At 39.1% G+C, this 27,467-nt stretch overlaps 1 protein-coding gene across 12 annotated transcripts in view; it reads left to right on the top strand.

The window, feature by feature from the left end:
* LOC123511327 (dipeptidyl peptidase 8-like) overlaps positions 1-27,467 on the top strand; it is a 610,443-nt gene that overhangs the window by 92,062 nt on the left and 490,914 nt on the right. For all 12 annotated transcript variants that reach the window (XR_006676755.1, XR_006676754.1, XR_006676756.1 and 9 more), the window contains one exon: positions 26,441-26,570. Coding sequence is in view for 8 of the 12 variants with exons in the window: in XM_045267115.1 (XP_045123050.1) it covers positions 26,441-26,570 (130 nt within the window). In the remaining 4 variants the exon portion in view is untranslated. The remainder of the gene's footprint in view (positions 1-26,440; positions 26,571-27,467) is intronic.

Below are 27,467 nucleotides of genomic sequence, written 5' to 3'. Positions count from 1 at the left end.
GGAGTAAGAAAAATTGGCGGAGATGTCTCAGAACATCTAATTTCATAGAGGCTGTTATAGAAAAAGATCATACATAAGGTTTCCAGTTTAGATTATGAATAAAGGACAGACTGAGTATATTCAGTGTAGAAGATGGGGGACAGCTGTGTGTGATTGAAGAAGAGGGGATTATTGTCTGGAAGGTTGTATCTAGTTGATAAATGAAGGAATTGAGTTTTGAGGCATTGAACACTACTAAGTTTTCTCTGCACCAATCAGAAATCTTAGAAAGATCAGAAGTGAGGCATTCTGTGGGATTCTTGCGTGATCTGTTGATTCCTGAAGGGTTGGTCGTCTCTAAATTGACATTGAAAAGTGTAGGGTCATATCATCAGCATAGGAATGGATAGGGCAAGAAGTTTGGTAAAGAAGATCATTAATGAATAACAGAAAGAGAGTGGAGAACAGGGCAGAACCCTGAGGAACACCACTGTTAATTAATAGATTTATGAGAAGAAAAGTGACCCTCTACCATGGCTGCAATAAAATGGTCGGAAAGGAAACTTAACCCCTTCAATACGGTGACGCCTATGTGGGCGTCATGAAGCCCCAGTAGCAAATACGGTGACGCCTACGTAGACGTCATATTTCTTTTCTGAGCTTTCTTCAGTTCAGTTGTCCCGTATAGTGTGTTGGATACCAACTACACACGCCGTATGCTGTCCTTGAAATCCTAGTGCTCCTCCCACCATCCTTGTCTCCACCAATCACTAAAGATAAGCTACATGCATCCCGCCTTGTGTCTAAAATTACCCAATGGCATAGACTGTTCCCATCTCTCTCTCTCTCTCTCTCTCTCTCTCTCTCTCTCTCTCTCTCTCTCTCTCTCTCTCTCTCTCTCTCTCTCTCTCTCTCTCTCTCTCTCTCTCTCTCTCTCTCCTCCCTCCCTCCCTCCCTCCCTCCCTCCCCCATCTTCCTTTCCTCCCTCTCCATCTCCCTCCTCCCCTCTCCCTCTCGAAGATAAGTTACATGCGTCCTGCCTTGTAACATTCACACACACACACACACACACACACACACACACACACACACACACACACACACACACACACACACACACACACACACACACACACACACACACACACAAATTTTCTAATCTCTCTCTCTCTCTCTCTCTCTCTCTCTCTCTCTCTCTCTCTCTCTCTCTCTCTCTCTCTCTCTCTCTCTCTCTCTCTCTCTCTTCGTTTCCCTCTCCTTCCCTCCTCCCCTCTTCCTCTCGAAAGATAAGCTACATGCATCCCGCTTGTGTCTAAAATATTAGCAAATGTCACTCTCTCTCTCTCTCTCTCTCTCTCTCTCTCTCTCTCTCTCTCTCTCTCTCTCTCTCTCTCTCTCTCTCTCTCTCTCTCTCTCTCTCTCTCTCTCTCTCTGAAGAGAGAAGCGTCCACTTTCCTCTTCAAGGCGATATAGTGACTAAAAAATAGCAGCATAATACACAAAGACAACAAGTATGACAAGCTTGCATGAGTTTCCAGCTCGGGCGCGGCACTACCACCCGTATATCATACAGGCGGGCTTTTTTAACATCCGGCGCGAAGGGGTTAAGGTAAACCTGCAGAGAGAAAGAGAAACTGTAGGAAGGTGAGTTTTGAAATCAAAGCTTTGTGCGAGAGTCTATCAAAAGCTTGTGATATATCTAACGCAACAGTAAAAGTTTCACTGGAATCTCTAAAAATGGATGACAAAGACTCGGTAAGGAAAGCCAGAAGATTACCAGTAGAGCGACCTTGATGGAAGCCATACTGGCAATCAGATAGAAGATTGTAATGTGACAGATGTTTAATATTCTTCCTATTGAGGATAGATTAAAAAACTTTAGACAAGCAAGAGATTGGAGATATATAGACTAGATGGGAATGGTGCCATCAGGGTGAAATAAAGGAGGGGAAGATGAAAATTTAAAATTATTATTATTATTGGAGATATTTTTGGGTAGATGCCAAATGTCTCAAGGAGAGTTAGAGTTTTAAAGATTTTGACATTTCCTATTTATGAAGGATTGATTGGGAAGTTAAAACTTGGCATGATTCTGGGCAGAAATACAAAGTGTATGAGATTCAGGTGATGGAAGGCTCAAATACCTTTTGTTTGCAACATCTCTATCATATATAGCTTTTTTTCATGTAGGAGAGAAGGCCAGCCAAGGGCAACATAAATGTTAAAAAAAAAAAAAAGGTCCACTTGAGTGCTGGTTCTCTAAAAGATAAGAAGAGTCAGCCAAACTTTGGGAGCAAATGTCCTGATACCCCCTTCTTAAAAGAAGTTAAGTTATAAAAAGACGGAAATACAGAAACACTTTTTTTTTCTTTTTTTTTTATACCATTAGGGAGTTCCAGAGTTTACCAGTGCAAGGTATGAATGACTGAGAGTACTGGCATGAGAACAGGCTGTGTTAAACTAAGGTTTACAAATTTAGGATGAGAAAAAGAATGAGGAATGTACACTTCCATGCCAGACACTCTGAGGAATATATACCTCCATGCCAGACACTATCACCTGTGTTATGCATTCAGCATAACATGGAAACAGTAATCATTCCAGGAAAAATAAGCCAGTTGGGCTCCCCCAACTGGCATAGACAAAACACCAGAGGCACTTCTGCTTTGTGGTATCCTGAGGAGGAATTGAAGAAATAGGACAAGATACAGATATGAGGTTGTAATTGGAGGAGCCCAATGGAGAAGATAGGGTAACAGCTTAAGCAGAAGGATTAGAGGAAAGAAAAAGGTCAAGAATGTTAGGTGAATCTCCTAGAGACCCAGGAATATGAGTATGGTGTTGCACCAGTTAAAAGAGGTCATGGAGGATAGCAAAGTTGAAGGTTAGTTCACCACGATGGTCAGTAAAGGGAGAGGAAGGCCAAAGCTGGTGGTGAACATTGAAATCTTCAAGGATGGAGATCTCTGTGAAAGGATAGAGGGATAGAATGTGCTCCACTTTATAAGTTAAATAGTCAAAAAATTTACCATAATCAGAGGAGTTATGGGAGAGATAGACAGCAGAGATAGATTTAGTATGGGAGTGATTATTTAGTTGAAGCCAGATGGTGGAGAACTCGGTGGATTGAAGAGTGTGGGCACAAGAGCATTGCACTATAAACAACAACATCCAGCTTTGGAATGAAAATGGGGATGGAGAAAGAAGAAGGGAATAGAAATGGAGGCTACTGTCAGTTGCCTCAGACAGCTGTGGTTTGGTGAGGAAAAGAAGATTAGGTTTAGTAGGAGAAAGGTGGTGTTTTACAGATTGAAAATGAGATCAATGACCGTGAATGTTGCCAAAGTTAATGAAGAAAATGTTGAGGAGAATTTCAAGATATTTTGGGTCTTAACCGAGAAGGCAGTCCAACCTAGGGACATTTCCCATAAGGGGACTACGAGGCTGGGTTGGGAGTTGCAATTTTTTATTTTAATTGAAGGATGCTTTTGTATTAAGTGCTTGTAGTTTTGTGCTAGGAGAAGAGTTGTCCTTACAAAGCAAAGTCTGGCTTGAATATACCTCTTGCAATGGCTACAAAACAGTGTTAAAGCTGTTTTGCTTGAAGAGCACCTACAAATGATGATGGTGTAGTGGATAAAGTGGTGAGCATGGGATCGTGCAGACATCCATGTAGGTTCGAATCCCATCACATACCACCTTGAAATTTTGTCTTTTGTTGAGTGTTTTAAAGTTACCTACATGTCACCATGATACCCATGTTCTAGGTGGTTACACCAAAGATGCACTTGAGTGGTAATATGGGCCCTAATATGGGTACCACTATAAAGAAAATTGCCTGTGCCACTAATGGGTGGAAAGTGAACAGCACTTCCATACTCTTCAAGTATACATACAGGCACTGTAGTCCTTAAAAAAATAATAAATAAAAAGAAATAATATATATATATATATATATATATATATATATATATATATATATATATATATATATATATATACACGTAACCCTCGGCTATCGCGCCCAATAGGGGCCGAAATAGCCGCGCCATAGCCGAAAACGCGATAGCCGAATTGATCTTGACAGAGAGGCGGTTTTGGCCAATGAGTGCTCAGATATTCCATGACGTCATGGCGGGGCACGCGATAGCAGGCATCTGAGGTCGCGATAATGAAATTTTAGCAGCTTTTCATGGGTGCGCGATAGCAATAAAACGCGATATCCAAAGTCGCGATAGCCGAGGGTTGACTGTATATATATATATATATATATATATATATATATATATATATATATATATATATATATACACAGGCAAGCCCCATTTAACGAAGGGGTTACGTTCCTAAAAAACACTTCGTTAAGCAAAACTTCGTTAAGCGAACCGATTATAACAAGTTTAACCCCTGATTTGAACTTTCATTGAGAGTAAGCAAAGCGAGAGTGCATTATAATACAGTATGAGGTTTAATGAAAGTAAAAATTATGAAGTTAAAAATTTAGGTAGTTTAATTTAAGTCATTATAATGTACACTAATTTATGTATGTACGTAACTTTATAATGTTGATGATCTTAACTTTATGAAGGGAGGGAGAGTGAAACGGGAAATACACTAACCGGCAACCTGTGGAATGTAAACAAAGTGTGCATCATGGTACCGCATACAAAACTTATGTACCACATTTCTTCAAGGCTTTCCATTTTATCCATTGTAGAGTCACGAGTTCAGGTGGTTCTTTTAGCTTTCAAGGAAGATGCGGTCTCACCAGCCTTCTTAATAGAGTCTGCTGACTTGAAAATAGTAGACAGTAGATGGAGTTAAGATGGTGGCAAGCAATGTTATTAGTTTTCTGGCCTCTCTCTTGTCTGTGAATAATACCCAGCTTCACTTCGAGAGTAAGAAACTTCCTGGTCTTTTTAGGAACGTTAGGCCACATTGCAGGGCGTTTTGGTGGTAAGTTGAACTAGGAAAGATGAGCTGCTGGTGACGATGTTATGTTTTGACTGGGGAGTGAGTGGTGCACGTGATCTTGATCTTGATGCTATAGGTGATGTAAAATTTGTTCTGAGTCAGGCCTTTGTATCGGCAGCGCCTGTGTTGTCCACGAGAGGCTTGATCTTGATCTTTATTTTACAGGTGTCTCAGAATTTCTCCTGAGGCAGGCCTTAGTACCAGCAGCTCCTGGTGTATTCAAAAGCCTGTCAGCTTGCATGATACGGTGGGGCTTTCAAATTTGGAAAAATTACCTGGATAAAATTCCGTTAAAGCGAGTTTGGTGTTCGTTAAACGAGCAGATGGTAGTAAAATAAAACCTTCGTTGTAGCGAAATTTCGTTGTGTGAACCTTCGTTAAACGGGGGTTGCATATATATATATATATATATATATATATATATATATATATATATATATATACATATATACATATATATATATGTATGTATGTATATATATACATGTATATACAGGCAACCCCTGCTTAATGAACGGGTTACGATCCTAAAAAACTATTCGTTGTGTGAATTTTCGTTAAGCGAACCAATTATAACAAGTTTGACCTCTGACTTGAACTTCCATTGAAAGTAAACAAAGCGAGAGTGGATCATAGTACAGTAACAGGTTTAATGAAAGTAAAAATTATGGAATTTAACATTTAAACAGTTTAATTTAAGACTAAATCATTATAATGTACACTAATGTATGTATGTAAGTAATTTTATAATGTTGATGATCTTAAATTTATGAAGGGAAGGAGAGTGGAGCGGGAAAGAGGCTAGCGGGCAATATGTGGAATGTAAACAAAGGGCGAATTATTGTACTGCATACAAAACTTATATACAGGTAACTCGATTTATGCATGTTTGATTTACGGGTTTTTGTTATAACGCGACCGAAAAAGTATTATTAGTTTAATTTGCGCGATCGGTTTGCTTATATGGGATTTGGCCCAACCGCATTTTCAAACTGAGCGTGAGACACAATTTTAAACTGTGCGCCTGAGTGCTATAGCTGGTGGGAGCTCTGGGGCCGGATCCAAGAAGCAGGATGTTGTCTATGTTGGTACAGACAACATCTATAGTAACCTCCTGCTCACGTACCAACCTTTGTAAAATAGCATCCACAAAGATTCATTGCTGTTGGTGGGTGGAGGGTAGTAGCTCAGCTAAAAGTGCTTATTGGCTGCCAGGAGCTGGATCCAAGAAACTTTAACAACGTCAGAGCTATCTGCTGCCCTGAAATGGCATCCATGAACACTTGGAGGGATGGTAATGAGGTTGTTATGAGGTTGCTCTCAGGTTGCTGGTAACACCACCTGGAGAGGTGGTGTTACTGTCTTGTATATGCATCTATGTTCACAAAACAACATTTTTATTAGCTTTTTACAAACCTTGCCCCCAAGAAAGGATTGTTTTGTAATGCATAAAGTGAAATCTTACATGGAATACCAAAAAATAAAGCAGAGATGAGATTGCCCACAGACGAGGCGGAGACTCGGCCGCTTCTTCTTGTGACCCTTTTAGCTTGCGTGTTGTCTTTCACCACGATATTTATGTTTCCACTCCTGTATTGCCTGCTATTATAGATATCATATCTTAGAGAGAGGGAGAGAGGGTGAGCAGGGGTGATGATGTCATCCACGCCACACCTCCCTGCCACTCACAGTACTGTCTTTAACTTGACCACCCTTGGAGCCTGTTATCTCGTCCCCTCCTCCTTGTTTTTTAACTGCATTACATATTACTTGCATGCATTACTAATTAGATGAATAAATGGAATATTAAAGGGTCTATTGTAAGCTTAACTATATTCATAATTATGGCAGACATTTAAAGCCTACTACCAGCGGCGAACCATGCAGCAACTGATAAAGGGTACAGATGGCAAGCCCACAATCAGAGAATGGTGGAAGTCGTATAACATCAAGCACGCCTTAGATAACATCAAGTCATCTTGAGACGAAGTGAAGACGTCTACCGTGAACTTGGCGTGGAATAAAATATGGCCAGAATGCGCTCATGACTTCCCAGTCTTCGCTGAAGACGACATCGGTGTGATTAGAAATGACAGTAAATCTGTGCCATAGGGCTGGCTTCGATGAAGTTGATGATGTTCAAAATCTTTTGGAAAGCCATGCTGAACCTCTCTCAAATTATGAACTCATAGAGCAAGACAAGGCATCACAGGAGGCAGAAAAATAGGGAGACGAGGAAGAAGAACCTGTGCGTGGCCTAGACATCAAAACTCTTAGAGAATGTCTCGGTGGTATCGAAAAAGCTCTGGAAACCCTGAAGGAACGTGACCCAAATTCTGCCAGGGGTAGCAAAGTGGCTCATGGCATAGAGAAAAGTGTCAAGATTTATCAAGAAATTTATGATGAAAAAACAAGAAAAACCAAACAGTTCTCCATCTACGACGATGTCTTATCCTCGTCTGCCCACTCAACGGAAGATGAGTAAGGGTTGAAATCTCTACTGTCGCTTAGCGTCTGGAGGAACACCATCTGATAGAATACATGGTGAGTGAAAGGTTTATTTCTTTTGCGCAGTACTTTACATTTGTTTTTATGACTATTTTCATGTATTTTAATTTCTGTAGGGGTGACTTTTGACGTGCTGGAACGCATTCCCTACTATTACATGTTATAATGGGTTCGGTATACGGTAATTTCGAGGTTTTCAGGAACACATATGTACTGTATAATGAGGACTTACTATATATATAAATAAAAGAAAAAAGAAAGAATAGGTGTTGCTATGCACACAGTACACTCTTCTCACTGTACTGACAGTGACTACAACAATAACCCAGCCCATGGTATGTCTTCTTATATGAAGCTGGTAAAAATGATAAATCTCACAGGAGAAATTTTATCTGTGATTTATGTATCATTAGTTTCTAGTAGTGACTGAGTATTCTTTCTGTGACATGTATCTTGAAAGAAATTGGACAGATAAGCTATAGCAATCTGCTGAAAAAGAATGCTTATATATGATATACTGTAAGACTAGGTATCTACAAGCTCTGAGACTGTCCGTTCCACAGGTATTAGTCTCACATTCTGCTTCATTCATATTTTAATATAATTCAAAGACAACACTGAAAGAATAATTAATATATAATTGTACACAATTGCAAATACAGTCATCTCTCAATTAACATGAGTTTGAATAATGTGATTTCAATTTAATGTGACATGATATTTGAGATACAATTAAGTAATGCAATTTTGACATGGATTAACTTGACTCAATGATATCACATGTATTCAGTGTTTCTGGTCTCTGAACTATCACTCAGTGCCATGCAGTCAAGTGATCCTCATGGCATGATCGTATGTGAATATAAAGGTATGATATCCATTATAGCAGACAATAGATGACCAGAAACACAAATATTGTGGTGAAAGCAACACACAAGCTAAAGGGGGTCATAAGGAGAAGAAGAAATGGCTGCCAGTTGGCGGTGGTGGCTGCTGCTTCTTGTGATCTTCTATAGGTAGATATTTTGATAGATAAAAATATCCATTATAGCAGGCAATAGATGGGCGAAAACATAAATGTTGTGGTGAAAGCAACACACAAGCCAAAGGGGGTCACAAGAAGAAGCAGCTGCCAATCGGCAGCAGCCACTCCTTCTTTTTCTTATAACCCCATTTAGCTAATTTGTTACTTTCACCACAATGTGTTTCTGCCCCTCTGTTGTCTGCTATAATGGATATCATATCTTTGTATTCATATATGATCATTCCATGAGAATCACCTTGGCTCCGTGGCACTGAGTGATAGTTCAGAGACACTCAGTTCAGCTGTTCCTTTTTAGTTCTCACTCTTCAGTCTGCAGCTAACCTGCACTGAGAGTGTATCATTTTTCTGCATTTTCACCTTGTGTCCTATACTATGGCATCCTAGCGTCCCTCACAGGAAAGTGATTCCAAGAAATCAAAGAAGACTATAACCATTGAAAAGAAGTTGAAAGTGTTAGATTGCTATGCTTGGGAAGAAGACCTTGGTGATTGTCCAAGTGATAGGAATGAGGGAGAGCACGTTGGTACAAGTAAAGTAATAAAATGAAAACGTGTTTTAATATCTCTGTGACCTAGCGATGTATTAATATTTTTCTTTAAGGTTTTGAACAAGAAATTCCAAAAAATAGGCAGACTTTTCCCAATGGCCGGGAATGTAACCCCCCTATTACCGTTGTCTTTTATGGGAAAGTTATGTTTGAATAACGCAACGTTTCCAGGAATGCAACCCTCATGTTAAATGAGAGTTAACTGTACAGTCAACACTCGGCTATCGCGACTTCAGCTATCGCGTTTTATTGCTATCACGCACCCATGAAAGCTGCTAAAATTTCATTATCGCGACCTCAAATGCCTGCTATCGCACGCCCAGCCATGACATCATGAGGTATCTTAGCGCTCATTGGCCAAAACCGATACCAGAATTTTGGCCGATTCCGATACCGATACCACCTAATTGGGCAGATACCGATACCACCGATATCGATACTACTACTTATAGTGATTACTGCACTGGACATCAGGATGAGTTGGTGGACGGCGATCGTTATCAGATGGGAGGCTTTGTTTTGGGGGATGCTGTAAGTCCTTCTGAGAACGTTTGTGAAATAGGAGCAATTCTAGAAGCTTTTTGAAGCCATTTGCAAAGGTAAATTACTCAGTAATCAATATATTATATCGAATATATCACTAAGTAGTAAATTCCTTTTAGGTATCGTAAGTATCGGCATAAAATAAGCCGATACCGATACCCAAAAAATGGGCCGATACCACCAATTCCGATACCGATACCGATGCATCGGTACATCTCTAGTAAATACAATGAGCTGATGTAAATTTGTTTTATGTTATAACCTTGACATGTTTTAATTGGTACCAATGGATTATACACTAATTTAAAAAGAAGTAAAAATGAGGGATATTAGGAGTAAAATTTGTGGTTGCGGTACCAATAACAATTTTCACCATTAGTTGTTCAATTCGGCTATCGAGTTTTCGGCTATAGCGCAGCTATTTCGGGCCCAATTGGACGCGATAGCCAAGGGTTAAGTGTATTGCTTAAATCTGAGCAAAATATCATGACTCTCACAACAACTCTCTCACAGTTCATACACGGCATAAGTGAAGGCAAGAATTAATTTGCTAAACATCCAAAAGTGAAGAAAAAAGCAAATGCCAAATGAGCTTTTATTGGTGTATGATATAGACATGGCAGAAGGATATTGAAAGTCAAATTATGTACGTAATGCTAGCTAAACAAACGATAGGTAAAAAGACTGCACTTTAAGAAAAACTGATTTATTAATCACAACATAGAACACTCATAGGTTTGAGAATAATGAACATGGACATGATATGATAACACATTATAAGTTCACCGTAGGAATACATACTGTTTTGACAATAAAATCTTAATGTACAGCCTACTGCTTCCAGTAAAATGAGTGCTTGAAAGCGGAGGGCCCTTAGTGCAGGGCTGGGAGTGAAATGCGGCACCAGTGTTGAGTCAAGGTATGTATAGTAGTCCTTGGTCAGACACTTTCATGATTTTTTTATAATTCTTTTCTATGTTCTATCCTGAGTGCACCGATAGGCATTTTTGGTCTTTGAGTATATTCAAAACCACCACGGTTAATATTCTGGCTAAAAACCACTGATAGCTCTTTCATTGTCTGAGTCATATAAAGAGTTGTCTATGCCATTGGAGACATGAAACAGGCATGTATACTGTGCCAAGATCATTGTTTACACAGCTGACTAGGCAAGTGTGTGGTAGCGTTTCCCTCAGTTTTCCTTTGCTCTATAGCCCTTATTGTTGTCTTTGTAATTCTACCGTAGCTTCTGTCATAGCTATGACAATACATAGTATGATAGTGTATATTATATACAAAATTGATATTCAAGTTTATTATTAATAAAATATAGCACCATTGGGGAATCAGTATCCATTGGGATTGTGGTGCTTGTGTGTAATTTGTTTGTGATTACTAAAGGATGAGGACAATTGAGTCGCGTCCACTCTCAATAACCTAAAACAGCATAGCAGTAACATATGTGCCACCAGATACAAGAGAAAAGTAAGGATACAGTTATACAAGTGATCAAAGATAGCAAGAGCTAGTGAGAGGCATGGTAGATGAAAAGAAATACAGTAAGGTCTTGGTTTACGTCAGAGTCACGTTCCTGAAACATGAAGTAAGTCGATTTTGTACGTAACTCGAGTTTCCGTACATTACAAAGCATATTATCAAGTTTTCAACCAATCATTGTTTATGGTCATTCAGGTAAGTTAAAGGTTATATTGTTATATTATTTACAACTATGTAGGAATATGAAACACAAGCTTGTTTTTGTTGTTGATTAGGGCCGCGAACGCGAAGGACTGCAGGTTGCTGGGAGGGGTGGACACCTGAGGCCGCCAAGAGAGTGGGCAGGTCGAATGTTGTGATGCCCAGGGTGGACAGCTGGGAGTGTAGTGCAGTGCGGTGGGAGTAGAAGCGTGGGCAGCGGAGCAGGAAATGCAATAGGAAAGGGCAATAGGGATCAGCAGACAGGCGCAGATGGTGCAAGTGAGCTGCGAGTGTCGTGTGGCCCAGGTGAAGACTCCGGAGTTGTTATTGTTGTGATGGGTGTGCGAGCCCTCAAGGTCATCAACCTCCCCGTTGTCATGGTAACGGGCTTCCCATTTTCTTCTTCCCTTTCTCACACACAGCTGCTGCCTCCCTTCTCATGTCTTTTGATTATGTCCTCTTTTTCTTGTAGCGTAATGGTTTTCCTTTTCTTAGCATCACTGCTGTCACTAAGAAGTTTTCTCTTTGGTGCCATTGAGCAAGATACTAAGAACTTGAGTCAGTAAACGCAGAAGTAGGATAACACTCTTGCCAGGGGCGACGGTGTGGTAGAACTGAGGCAGGGTGTTATTGTATTCAAGCGTGAGGCGGGCAGTGTGGCGGGTAACCATCAACAATAACAATAAATCCCGCGCTTTACAATTTATAAATTTTCAATTTTTTTAATCTTAAATTGCCTTATAGTGGACTGACGTAACTCGAGACCGACGTAACCCAGGACTTTATTGTACATGGTTATATATGGATTACATGATAAATTTGTGAGAGAAAAGGTGGAGAAAGAAATGGTTGAAACTTTTTTTTTCAGTGGTATAGGATGAGGAACAGGGTCTAGAAAAAGAAATTTAAGAAATATATAGAATTGTAAAATATAATGATGAAACTAAAAGGCCACTTAAAGTTAAAATGAAATCTCAGGTAGGGGTTGAAGAAATACTAGCAAGGACAGGAAAAATGGCTGGCAATACAGAATATAGTAACATTTGGATAAAGAGAGATATGAACCAGGAAAAAAGAGAAAAGAGAGAGAATTGATAAATGAATCTAAATAAAAAATTACTAAAAGGACAGAACAAGAAGGAATTTTTACTGGAGAGTACTAGACATGAGTTTGTTATCCTATTATTTATGTTATGTTATGAGGCTGAAGAAATAGTATATTTGAGAAGAGGAAGAAATACACTAAGAGTTATGTATACAAACATGGACAGATTGGTATCAGGAAAGCTGGAAGTGAGAGAGCATATACTGGAAAAAAAAAACCTGAAGTTTTATGCATAACAGAATCAAAGTTAAGTGAAGATGTCTCAAGTTAATTTTAAAAAAATAGGAGTATAATGTTTGGAGGAGAGACAGAAAGGGAAAAACAGGATGAGGGGTATTGATAATGGCTCAAAATTATATATATATATATATATATATATATATATATATATATATATATATATATATGTGGAAGAAGTACAGTATTGAGATGGATATGCAGAGGTTTTAAGTATAAGAATTAGGATCGGTAGGAGGGAAAGGAGATTCATAGTAACATATGTACCACCAAAGACTAATACATGGAGACTAGATGAGCATGAGAGAATACAAAGAGAAGTGCTTAAGTACTTGTACAATACATTAAGAAAGGACAAAAAATACTACTTGTGGAAGATCATAATTGCAAACATGTAAATTGGGAAGAAATGGAAGTAAATATTTATGTTGGAAGTTGGGGGAGAGAAGAAATGCTACAACTGGCAATGATAAACACAATGGACCAATGGGTGAAGGTCGATATAATGTATAGAGGAGAAGAACCATCTGACAGCAGGAGAGAGAGAGAGAGGATACAAGGGGCCCGTTTTCTCTCGCTCTAGCCAAGGCTGCTGAACCCGATCAGACACAAGGCCACATAAACTGATGATACTACCTTATTCAACCTGTGATATTTTGGTAACCATGACATCTAGAGACTTCTGGTTTTTTGCATTGCAAAGAGGAAGAGTTGCTTGTGGGCAAAAAAACATTTGTACTCACTTGTTTATTGAATTTCTAAGTGTAATTAGTATGTGAATACAGGCTATTTTGTGTGTTTCTCGCCAAACTTTTACTTTTGGGACCCATAAGTTCACAAAACTTAATAAAAAATACACACTGTCGAGGAGCATAGACACATACATGCACAAAGGATGAACAACGATACACAGCGCGGGCTGAATGTTCGGGTTAGCCGGGTAGCTGAGCGATCGCTGTGCCACCTACCAATGGCTAATCGTATCTTAAAAACATCTTCGTATTTCAAGGCGTAAATTATATGAAATCTTTCGTCATATATAAAAAAAATCGTATGTTAGGGCGATCGTATGTCGAAGTACCACTGTATATAAATAGAAAGATGATGAACAGAGAGGAGACCTTTACTAAGTTAATAATTAAGGAACATGGGATACGTAAAACAATGAAAGAAGGGAGTGAACTTATGAATGAGACCTTTAGATCAGTGTTTGATGTAGAAGAAGATTTCATAGAACAAAACAATGAAGTTACGTGCATAAACATAAAATTACTAAAGTACATGAGACTTACTGTAGGTCATCTGAAATGTGCTTCAAATTTTGTGAAGTAAATCACTTCTGCTGAAGGGGAGCATTCACATGGATATGCTGCACGTGACCACAGTGACAGACTTTGAAGAGTACGACCACCCACATGAGAAACTGAACATCTAATGATGTATTCTTAATAATAAGACCCCCATTGGCTTTGTGTAAGGGGAGGAGCAGAGGGCATGTGAATGCTCCCTTTCAGCTGAAATTATTTGCTTCATAAAATTTGAAGCTCATTTCAGCTGACCTACGGTAAGTCACATGTACTTTAGTAGTTTCATATCAGCAAATCACTACTCTGCTGAAGCTTTGCATTCCCTTGAGGTTTTAGAGACATATGGGTGTTGGACCTTGAAAGGTTCTTAGGCATTTGTGCATCTTACACTTGTTCAAAATCCATTGTGAACATACAGCCCTCTCTATGTATAAAATGATTTCCACTCAAGATGTATATTACCTTTGTAAATAGGATGCCCAAGTTAGTCCAGCACTGCATCTTGGAATGGGTCTCCCTCTTGGACAATTTTCTTGTTGTAGTGTTTGTCAAAGGTAGATTCCCTTGACCATCCAACTTTAAACAAGATGTGGCATATTAGCACAGATGGCCTTGACCTGAGAGGCTGCAGCCATGCATACATTGCTTGCCGTGTATTTGGCAGTGTCAACACCAGAAATGGCAAGCATAAGCTTAATCCATCCTGCAATTGTATCTCTTGATATAGATTTATGTGGTTTGATAAAGCTGATGAAGAGTCTTCTATCCTTCTCCCCAGTCTCCTCTCAGAGGTGTTCCGTTTTTCCCAGATACGTGTGCAAAGTCCTGCATACACAATCAAGAATATAAAGACATGATAGATGACACAATAAGGAGTCTAACGAGAATCGTTAAAGAAAGGAGAAAAGTGATATTAGTAGGAGATTTCAACTGTAAAGAAGTGGACTGGGAAAATTATGAAAGTGGTATGGGGGAAGAAGCCTGGGGAGAAAGATTCTTAAACCTAATGATAGACAATATGATGGACCAAAGAGTAAAGGAATGCACAAGATTCAGAGGAAACGACGAGCCGGCGAGATTGGACCTAGTTTTTACAAGGGTATACAAATGAATGACGATATAAGATATAAGTGCCCATTGGGAAAGAGTGACCATGTAATATTAGAAATAGATATAGAAGAAGGAAAGGAAGATAGAGACGATTCATACAAAGGAGACCGATTAAATTACAGAAAGGCTGATATTGAGAATCTCAAGAACTATTTTAAAACGTAGACTGGGAGGAGATGGAAAACTCAGAGACAATGCAAGACAAATATAACTTATTTTTGGAAATATACAAAACAGGAGTCAGGAATATGTCCCAAAATATAGACCAAAAGAAGAAGGAAAGAAAGATTGGTTTAATGCAAGGTGTGCTAGGGCAAAGGAGAAAAGAGATGGAGCATGGAAAAGGTGGAGGAGAAATAGGAATCCAACAAACAAGGAAAACTTCAAGGCAGCGAGAAATGAATATGTTAAGGTGAGGAAGGAAGAGGAAAAGAACTTGAAAAAGATATTGTCGAAAAATGTAAGGAGCAACCAAAATTGTTCTATAGATTCATAAATGGAAAAATTAGGCAAAAAGAAACAATAGAAAGGTTAAAAGGAGAGAACGGGATGGTGGAAGACCCAAAAGTATGGCAGAACTATTAAATAAAAAATTCCAGGAGGTCTTTACTAAAGAATCCAAATTTGAGAGGCCACAGGGTAATAGAGAGACAATCTATATGAAAGAGATTAAAGTAACCAAGCTTGAAATAAAAGAGTTAATGAAGGAACTGGATGAAGAGAAGGCAATGGGACCGGATGAAGTCTCAGGCAGAATACTGAAAGAATGTAGAGAAGAACTAGCAAGTCCTATATACAACATCATAGGAACAGTGCCAGTAGAATGGAAAAGAGCTGAGGTGGTTCCCATATATAAGAGTGGAAGGAAAGAAGAACCTATAAATTACAGACCGGTATCACTAACTAGTGTAATATGCAAGATGTGTGAAAGAATAATAAAGAAACAATGGATCGAGTTCCTTGAAGACAACAAATTAATATCAAATAGCCAATTTGGTTTTTGAAAAGGACGGTCTTGTGTAACTAATTTATTGAGTTTCTATTCTAGAATAGTTGATAGAGTACAAGAGAGAGAGGATGGGTTGACTGCATCTATTTGGATTTAAAAAGGCGTTTGACAAAGTGCCACACGCAAGATTACTGTGGAAGTTAGAGGAGAAGGGTGGCTTAAAAGGAAGCACATTGAGATGGATAGAAAATTATTTGAGGGGAGAGAAATAAGGACGGTAGTTAAAGATATGAAGTCCAAGTGGAGAGCAGTAGAAAGCGGAGTGCCACAGGGGTCAGTATTGGCACCAATACTTTTCCTAATTTATATTAACGACATGCCAGAAGGAGTGAACAGCTACATAAATTTGTTTATGGATGATACGAAACTGTGCAGAGTTATAAAGCAAAAGGAGGATTGTGAAATACTGCAAGAAGACCTAAATAAGATCTGGGAATGGAGTAAGAAGTGGAAATGGAATTCAATGTGAACAAAAGCCATGTCATGGAAATGGGAAAGAGTGAAAGACGACCTGTGGGAATCTATAAGATGGGAGATGGTGTAGAACTGGAGAAAGTCAAAAGGAAAAGGACTTAGGAGTGACGATGGAAGAAAACAATCAACCAGTAAGCCATATTGATAGAATTTTTAGAGAAACATATAATTTGCTGAGGAATATTGGAGTAGCATTTCACTACATGGACAAAGAAATGATGAAGAAATTGATAAATACTATAATAAGACCTAGATTGGAATATGCAGGAGTAGTGTGGACCCCTCATAAAAGAAACACATAAGAAAATTGGAGGCTACAAAAATGGCTACAAGAATGGTCCCAGAACTTGAAGGATGACATATGAGGAGAGACTAAAGGCTATGGATCTACCAACCTTGGAACAAAGAAGGGAGAGGAGACCTGATACAAGTCTATAAATTGATCAATGGAATGGACCAAGTGGATAATGAGAAACTGATCCTGAGAGAAGAATATGACATCCGAAGCACAAGATCGCATAGTAAAAAGCTGAGAAAGGAAGATGTCTGAGAGATATTAAAAATATAGTTTCCCGCAGAGATGTATTGAGACGTGGAACAGTTTAGATGAAGAAGTAGTGTCTGCAACGAGTGTGCACACTTTTAAAGTAAGATTGGATAAGTGTAGATATGGAGACGGGGCCACACGAGCATAAAGCCCAGGCCCTGTAAAACTACAACTAGGTAAATACAACTAGGTAAATACATAAACTGTTATTGTTTGTGTAAGCCAAAAATCTCACAAACTGAACATTAAATCCAGGGCAACATTGTTTAATGTTGCCCCAAACCAAACAGAAATAGAATCTTCCTTTATGCTAATATTCTTTAGCACTAGTAAGTGTAGTGTCTGAACCCTGGCAGCTTGTGTAAGTGCCATCAGCATCACTAGCTTCAATGTAAGGTTCTTCAGGGAAAGAGTTTGTAAAGTTTCCATCTGTATCATCTTGTCAAAATAGGCTTGACATCCCAGGTGTCCTGATACCTAGTCGTTGAAGGCCCTAGGTTAAATATTCCTCTCATTAACCTGTTGACTAGAGGATGGTTTCCTGCCTTGCATCCATCCACAACTATCATCAGTGAGGATAGGGTCCCCCTCGCTGTGTTGACACAGTCGTAACCCACACCTCTGTGGAAAGTTTGTTAGAAAATTAGTGTCACTTATGGTGGGAGTAATGGGGTTGATATCCTGTCTAAGACAAAATTGTGACCATCTGTTGACATGTGACCAATGTTGTTTCTTAGTCTCTGGTTTCCAAGATACCAAGATAAGGTCTGTACCTTTCTTAGATATGCCTCATTCTCACAAGCTTTTCTGGACAGAAGACAGGCCATCAACCTGGTATGGGACATGATGGGAAGTTCTTCCGTTGACAAGCACTTTTCTTCACCTCATGATGATCCTCAGGTCTTGCACGAGCAGCTTGAGTAGTGTTCCCATCCATGGCTGGGATGTCCACAGTGGAACTATCATCCAACCTCTGGCCCCCTCTGCTCTTAACTTCTGCAGGGATCTAGCAATCAGGGAGAAAGGGGGAATATATAAACAAGTCCAAATTTTGTCCAATTGAAAGTGGATGCATCACAGTAATTTGTTTCTGGGTCTGGCCTCCAGGAGGAAAACTGAGGCACTTGCCTGTTCAACTGTGAGGCAAATAAATCAATGTTGGGTCGGCCAAAAACATGGCATAATTCCCTCAAAATGTACTCATCCAATTTCCATTCATGCCTGTCATTAAACTTCCTAGACGTTGTCAGCCAAAATATTATCACTTCCTGGAATATAGGAACTTGTAATCCATGCATCGTTGTCCAAACACTAGTTCCAGATGTAAATGCAGACACTGTTACAAGCCACAGACTTAATGCCTCCCATCTCTGATGTAATTTACTGCTGTAGTGTTGTCACAAAAAACTTTAATATGCTTCCCTCTAACGTCATTCACAAAAGATTTTAATGCAAAAAACACAGTTTTGAGTTCCTGGGCATTAATGTGAAACCATTTTTCCTTGTCAGACCATCTACCATTAACTGACTGATGAATGAGGCATCCACCCCAATCTAGATTTGAAGCATCTGTATATAAGACAATTTCAGTACTTGTGTGAATTAACCGCCTATGTTAGGTCTCAACATTTTCAATCCACCACATCGTCAGTTTTCATTTCATCAGTGATCAATGTATTTTTGTCAAAGTTACCACAACTCCTTTCCAAGGTTATTAACTTTGCCAATTCAAGGTTACGATAACGTAACTTCCCAAGCTTCACAGCTGGGTAGCAGCAACTAGGAGGCAGATGACCTGGCCACTTCTCTGATCTTGTCATGAGTCTTAGATAGTAGTTGTCTCCTTCCAAGTAGAATTCTCTCTTTCCTACGTACAGGTAACGTAGCAATCATTTTCTTAGAATCATTGACATTACCTAGATATTTAATACATTTAGTGGGCACCAGCACAGATTTCTCTACATTGACACAGAAGCCCATTTTCATGAGTAATTCAACAGTAGAATGAGTGCAATCATAGCATTCTGATAAAGAAGCACTGTACATGAGTGTCATCAATAAAGCTGGTGATGGTAAAATCTTTTCTCTTTAACCCGAAAACTGCTGTACACCTTCTGGGTGGCTTGGTGGCAAACTGCAGAGCCTTCTGGAAGCTCTTTTAAACAGACCATAAAGTTGTGATTTGATTTCTTTGAAATTAGTGTTCTAATAACAGTAATTTATTTCCTTCTAATAAGAATTTGGATTTATATCATATTTATAAAGGAAAACAATGAAACCACTATGATTTTATTTAGTGACATTGCATTCCTCTCATAGATATTAGAGTTTGAGTCTCATGTATGGTAAGAGGAACCTATAATTTAGTAGTATAGAAGTTGTTTTTGTATAATAGAAAAGAGATAAAGCGAATAAGATTATGGATACAAGACCATCTTCATTAGATGTTTGTAACACTGTCAAACGTGTGAGGGCCATGAGTCATTACTGATGTCATTCTCTCTCTCTCTCTCTCTCTCTCTCTCTCTCTCTCTCTCTCTCTCTCTCTCTCTCTCTCTCTCTCTCTCTCTCTCTCTCTCTCTCTCTCTCTCTCACACACACACACACACACACACACACAACACACACACACACACACACACACACACACACACACACACAATTTATAGACCTGATACAAGTCTATAAATTGATCAACGGAATTGAACAAGTGGATAATGAGAAACTGATCCTGAGAGAAGAATATGACATCTGAAGCACAAGATCGCATAGTAAAAAGCTGAGAAAGGGAAGATGTCTGAGAGATATTAAAAATATAGTTTCCCAGAGATGTATTGAGACGTGGAACAGTCTAGATGAAGAAGTAGTGTCTGCAACGAGTGTGCACACTTTTAAAGGAAGATTGGATAAGTGTAGATATGGAGATGGGGCCGCACGAGCATAAAGCCCAGGCCCTGTAAAACTACAACTAGGTAAATACAACTAGGTAAAAAACACACACACACACACACACACACACACACACACACACACACACACACACACACACACACACACAGGAATATGAACAGAGGGTGGTGGAAAACTGTGATAGTGACCCAAAAATGTTTTACAAATTCATAAATGGAAAACTAAATAAAAGGAGGCAATAGAAAAGGTAAAAACGGGAAGAAGTATATGAAGATGCTGGAGATATAGCTGAAATTTTGAACGACAACTTTTGCAAAGTGTTTACAAAGGAGGAGCATTTTATGGGAGGAAAGCCTACGGAAATAAAGCAAATGCAGAACATCATGGTTACTAAGGAAGATGTAAGGAAAATTATAAGCAATCTGGATATTAATAAATCAATGGGGCCTGATGGCATATCTGGGAGGTTGCTAAATGAATGTAAGGATCAATTGTTGAACCTCGTATTTGATATTGTGGAAACCTCCATACGAACAGGATTAGTCCCGAAAGAGTGGAAAAGAGCTGACATTGTGCCTATATATAAGAATGGTAGTAGAATGGAACCGCTAAATTATAGACCAGTATCGTGGACTTGTATATTGTGCAAGGTATGTGAAGAAGTAATTAAAGCTAAGTAGAGTGAGTATCTAGAAAGTGAAAACATTCTGAGTGAAAGGCAGTTTGGTTTCAGAAAAGGAAGATCGTGTATCCAATTTATTATGTTTTTATTCAAGAGTGACTGACATACTACAACATAGAGAGGGATGGGTGGATGCTATCTACCTGGACTTGAGAAAGGCCTTTGATAAAGTACCACACAATAGACTGATGTGGAAACTAAAGATGATTGGAGGAGTAAATGATAAACTAGCAAAATGGATGGAAAATTACTTAATGGGAAGAGAAATGAGAACAGTGGTGAGAGGAAGGAAGTCCAAGTGGAAGAAGGTAACCAGTGGAGTTCCACAAGGGTCAGTGCTGGGTCCCATCATGTTTTTGATTTATGTTAATGATATGCCAGTAGGAATTGACAGTTACATGAACATGTTTGCGGATAATACTAAAATTATGAGGAGAGTAAAGAATGTAGAAGATTGTAACAAGTTACAGGAAGATCTTGATAAAATATATGAGTGGAGTAAGGAGTGGCAGATGGAATTTAATATAGACAAGACCCATGTTATGAAAATGGGAAGAAGTAGATACAGACCAAACAGGGATTGCAGGCTGGGTAATGAGAAAATTAAAGAGACCAATGAGGAGAAAGACTTAGGAGTAACCGTGCAAAACACCTTGTCACCGGAGAAACACATTAACAAGATTTTTTGGAAAACATACAACATGCTTCAAAATATTGGCCTTGCATTCCACTACCTAGATGAAGGAATGATGAAGAAGATATTATGTACCTTAATAAGACCCCAGTTAGAATATGCAGCATGTGTCTGGTCACCGCATATGAAGAAAAATGTGAAGAAGGTGGAAGGGTACAGAGGCTGGCAACAAGGATGGTACCAGGACTCAGGAGTTAGACTATGAGGAAAGACTGAGGAAGCTGGGGCTGACCACATTAGAAGAGAGAGAACAAGAGGAGACATGATAACTATGTATAAATTGGTGAACAAGATTGACATACTGGACAGAGAGTTGATAAAGGTGACCACAAGTAATCATCTCCGAGGACATGGAAAAAAGCTAATAAAGGACATCTGTCTAAATGACGTGAGAAAATACAGTTTCCCGCATCGTAGCATTGATAAGTGGAATAAACTGAGCAGTGATGTCGTTGACACGGTGTGTGTCAATCAGATGAAAGAGAGATATGACAGGAATGGACAAGGAGACAGGTCACAGAGAGCTTAGCTTGGGCCCTGTAATACACAAATAGACAAATAGGTAACACACACATGCCACCACTGAGTGAGAGAGTCCTGAAGACAGCTCGTCTTCAACTGAGGACGAGGGAAAAGGAGCAATTGCCTATAGTGTTTGCAGGTCCCGGGTATCTCTATAGGGTGTAATTAGTGTCCTGTCAGTGTCCTGCTCTGAAAAAAGTGCAGAAAATAGTCCATTTTCAAATGAAAATGGAAAATAGTCCCTAACCGAAGAGTGTCGGCAATGTTTTTGTTTTGGGTGAAACAGCTGGCGGTAACATGACGTCGACACCTAGGAGCGGGAGAGATTTTGAGGGATTTGTGACCACTCCAAGTGGATTAAACAAATTGGACATGGATTCAGGCCTTAGAGAGTAAGTTTGTTAATATCAGATCTATAGAAGAGAAGTTAGATAGAGTTATAGCGGAGAATGATACCTTCAAAAAAAGAAATCTACATGCTAACGAGGGAGAACAAGGAATTACTGAAAGAGAAAGTGGAAATGGAAAAAGAAAATCAGCATCTAAGGAAACAATGTGACGAAATGAAGGCTAAACTACTTGAAATGGAAAAGAAAATATCCGAAGGTGACTTAGCTAAGGAGGAGTGCCTCAACATAATTGACGCTAGAATGAAGGAAGTGAAACATGAAAACGAAGAAGTACAGAAGTCCTTCAAAGAGATAATGAAAAAGCAAGCAGAAGAAAATAAAGTGATTATACAGAGTGAAATGGTTCAGGCTTTGAAGGAAAATGAGTATGTGGTGAGAGATATTGCTGAAAAGAAAAAAATGCATGATCATAACAGGTTTGAGAGAGGAAACTAACAGGAATTGGCAAGATAGGAGTGATAAGGAAAATGACAGGATTAAGTTTTTACTGAATAAGATCTCCGAGGAGGACGAATGCCTATATGCTGAGGTAGAGGAAAGTGTGAGACTAGGAGCTTATGAAGAAGGCAAGAGTAGATCATTAAAATTGAAATTAAAGTCTCAGGTGGCAGCCGAGGCCTTGCTGAGGAGGGCCTGGAAACTTAAAGACTACGAGGAAACCAGAACAATTTACATAAGAAGAAATATGACACAGGATGAAAGAATGAAAATGAAAGAGCTTGTAACTGAAGTGAGAGAGAAGAATGAGGAAAGAACCGAGGAGGAAAAGACCAAGTTTTTTTGGAGGATGAGAAATGGGAAGCTAAAGAAGTGGTGGATAAAACAGACGGAATAGACATTACACTGACTGAAACATGGAAGAAAGAGATTAGGAATGGAATTCAAGTGACATACACGAATATAGATGGATTTCTGTCTTAAGAGGCTAGAATGTATGGATTACCTAAGAAATAATGAACCGGACATAATGTGTGTGGTGGAAACAAAGTTAAGGCCTGAAATAAAGCTAGATTGGTTTGATGTAAAACACTACAAAGTATGGAGAAATTATAGAAAGAATAAAGGAGGTGGTGGTATAATGGTTTTTACTAAAAAGATCTGATAGTGAAGGAGGTGAACTTTAGTAAGGAAATGAGGAAGTGGTAAGTATGCTTATAACAGATGGTAAGAGGGACATTAATATTATAACAGTATACATACCACCCAGAACCAGTGCTTGGAATTATGAACAGTATCAAGTGGTGATGAGAAATACTCTAGACAGAATGAAGCAGGAACTCATCAGAAAGGATAGAGTGATGATAGTCGGGGACTTTAATTGTAAGGAAATAGTGTGGGAAGACTACGAAGTGGTGAATGGTGGTGAGTGGGCAGAGGAATTGTTAAATGTAGCAACAAATAACTTGATGACACAGTGGATGAGATCACCAACAAGGTGCAGGGGGACAGGATGTTGCAGCAAGGTTGGATTTGGTATTCACCAGGGGCATCTCCCTAAAAGAGGAAATTGAACATGAATGTCCCTTCGGGAAAAGCGACCATGATGTCTTAAGATTTGAGCTGGATACGGAATTAAGTATGGAAAAGAGTGTAGAGTACAAGGAGGAAAAATTAAATTGTCAGGGCAAATTACAACCATATAAGGGAGTTCTTTAATGAAATTGACTGGTCTGTGGTGTACCAGGAAGTGGATATGCAATTGAAATATGATAAATTTATGGATTTATATAACTGTGCTGTGAAGAAGTTTGTGCCATATCACAGAAAGAGGACTTTAAATAAACAATGGTTTAATGGAAATTGTGAAGAAGTAAAAAAGAGCAAAGAAAAGGCATGGAAGAAACTTAAGAAAAACAGTGAAGTATTATCAAGAGAAGTCTACAAAACTGCAAGGAATAGATATGTTGAAGTAATGAGAACAGCACAAAAGGAATATGAACAGATAGTGGTGAAAAACTGTGATAGTGACCCTAAAATGTTTTACAAATTCATAAAGGGAAAATAAAAAAAAAAAGGAGGCAATAGAAAAAGTAAAAGTTGGGGAAGAAGTATATGAGGATGCTAGAGATATAGCTGAAATATTGAGCAACAACTTTTGCAAAGTGTTTACAAAGGAGGAGCATTTTACAGGAGGAAGGCCTATGGAAATAAAGCAAATGCACGACATCATGGTTACTAAAGAAGATATAAGGAAAATTATAAGTAACTTGGATATTAATAAATCAATGGGGCCTGATGGCATATCTGGGAGGTTGCTGAAAGAATGTAAAGATCAATTGTTGAACCCCACATTTGATATTGTGGAAACCTCCATGCAAACAGGAATAGTCCCGAAAGAGTGGAAAAGAGTTGACATTGTGCTTATATATAAGAATGGAAGTAGAATGGAACCGTTAAATTACAGACCAGTATCGTTGACTAGTATATTGTGCAAGGTATGTGAAGAAGTAATTAAAGCAAAGTGGAGTGAGTATCTAGAAAGTGAAAACATTCTGAGTTAAAGGCAGTTTGGTTTCAGAAAAGGAAGATCGTGCGTATCCAGTTTATTATGTTTTTATTCAAGAGTGACTGACATACTACAACATAGAGGGGAATGTGTGGATGCTATTTACCTGGACTTGAGAAAGGCCTTTGATATACTGCCACACAATAGATTGATGTGGAAACTAAAGAAGATTGGAGGAGTAAGTAGCAAAATGGATGGAAATTTACTTAGTGGGAAGAGAAATGCGAACAGTGGTGAAAGGAAAGAAGTCAGAGTGGAAGCAGGTAACCAGTGGAGTTCCACAAGGGTCAGTGCTTGGTCCCATATGTTTTTGATTTATGTTAATGATATGCCAGCAGGAATAGACAGTTACATGAATATGTTTTGCGAACGATACTAAAATTATGAGGAGAGTAAAGAATGTGGAAGATTGTAACAAGTTACAGGAAGATCTTGATAAACTATATGAGTGGAGTAAAGAGTGGCAGATGGAATTTAATATAAACAAGAGCCATGTTATGAAAATGGGAAGAAGTAGATACAGACCAAACAGGGATTACAGGCTGGGTGATGAGAAAATTGAAGAGACCAATGAGGAGAAAGACTTAGGAGTAACCGTGCAAAACACTGCCGACTTGTCACCGGAGAAACACATTAACAAGATATTTGGGAAAACATATAACATGCTCTCTGGGTGGCTGGGGGCGTTGTCACACAGCAAGAGAAATGCTTCAAAATATTGGCGGTTGATCCGAACTCGCTGCCTCCCCACTAACCTTGAGGTTGTGTAGACTCACGATGTTTGAAACGTTCAAACCACCCCTTACTGGCCTTGAAGGACACTGTCTCGCCTATGTTGAATTCTGGTTTCAGGTCCTCCCACTTGCATTCCTTAATATCAACTACCTGATAGAGATGAAGGAATGATAAACAAGAGCCATGTTATGAAAATGGGAAGAAGTAGAAGAAGATATGCTTTAAAATATTGGTCTTGCATTCCACTACCTAGATGAAGGAATGATGAAGAAGATATTATGCACTTTAATAAGACCCCAGTTAGAATATGCAGCTTGCGTCTGGTCACCACACATGAAGAAAAATGTGAAGAAGGTGGAAAGGGTACAGAGGCTGGCAACAAGGATGGTACCAGGATTCAAGGAGTTAGACTATGAGGAAAGACTGAGGGAGCTGGGGCTGACCACATTAGAAGAGAGAAGAACAAGAGGAGACATGATAACTATGTATAAATTGGTGAACAAGATTGACATATTGGACAGAGAATTGCTAAAGGTGACCACAAGAGTAATCATATCCGAGGACATGGAAAAAAACTAATAAAAGACATCTGTTTAAATGACGTGAGAAAGTACAGTTTCCCGCATCATAGTATTGATAAGTGGAATAAACTGAGCAGTGATGTTGTTGACATGGTGTGCGTCAATCAGATGAAAGAGAGATATGACAGGAGTAGACAAGGAGACAGGACATAGAGAGCTACGGCTCGGGCCCTGTAATCACAAATAGGTAAATACAGACACACACACACACACACACACACACACACACACACACACACACACACACACACACACACACACACACACACACACACACATACATATTTTTGCTTTTACATTTCAATATATATTTTCAGAATGGTCCTGTGAGTCCACGGGAACTCCCTAGCTGCCAGGTGTGCCTCAGCCCCCAGATTTGTCCTGCCAACCCAAGCCTCATTGCTTTTGCTGCACGATATGATATTTACCTGTACAACACCAAAACAGGTGAGAATCAATAAGAAGAATATGTTTGCTACTGTAGCTTTTAAATGAAAATATTTTCTACAGGTCATAATGGTAATGTAGTAAACTCACATCATATAGTATGGAGGAGATAGTAGACACCTACCAAAACTATAATTTACTCCCAGTGAGGTTTAGTAGCACCAGTTCAGGGGGTGCTGTGAACTTTCCATTACAGCTATTTGTGATTTTGTTGAACATTTCCCCTTGTGTCTCACAACTCAAGGGGGCAGTTACAGCCTGCCCTCTAAAGGTAACTCTCCCTCTTCACAGAAAGCTACATGCACTTACCACACACACACCCTTCACTTAAAAATGAAAAATGGTGACTCCAAATCCAGCCTCACAGTCCCTTTCTGTGGAGTGGACCAGAAATGTCCCACAGCTCTCTCTGTGGCGACCCAAAATATCTTGACACCTCCCTCAACTTTTTCTTCATTAACTTTTGCAACATTTGCTGTCTTTGATCTAATTTTCAATTTGTAGAACACCACCTTTCCTCTAGTAAACCTCATCTTCTTTTTCTCATTGAAATACAGTTGTTTGAGGCAACTGACACTAGCCCCTTCTCTGTTCCTTCCTACTTTCTCTATTCTCATTTTCGTTTCAAAGCTGGATGTTGCGTCTATGTATGCAACAACTTAACTTGCTCTTTTTCCCAAGCTCTTGAATCTTCCGAGTTTTCCATCATCTGGCTTTGACTCTGTAGTCACTAAACTTATCTGTGATATCTATCTGTCCCCTAATTCGTCTGACTATATTATATTCTTTGATTATTCAACTTCCAAAGTAAAGCACATTCTGTCCCTCTATCCCTTCACAGAGATCTCAATCCTTGGAGACTTCATTGATCATCACCAGCTTTGGCGTTCCTTTCAC

The sequence above is a fragment of the Portunus trituberculatus genome, chromosome 31, assembly GCF_017591435.1.
Source record: "Portunus trituberculatus isolate SZX2019 chromosome 31, ASM1759143v1, whole genome shotgun sequence".
Classification (NCBI taxonomy): Eukaryota; Metazoa; Arthropoda; class Malacostraca; order Decapoda; family Portunidae; genus Portunus; species Portunus trituberculatus.
Note: the sequence above shows the minus strand (reverse complement) of the source record. Positions and strands in the feature narration are given on the sequence as shown.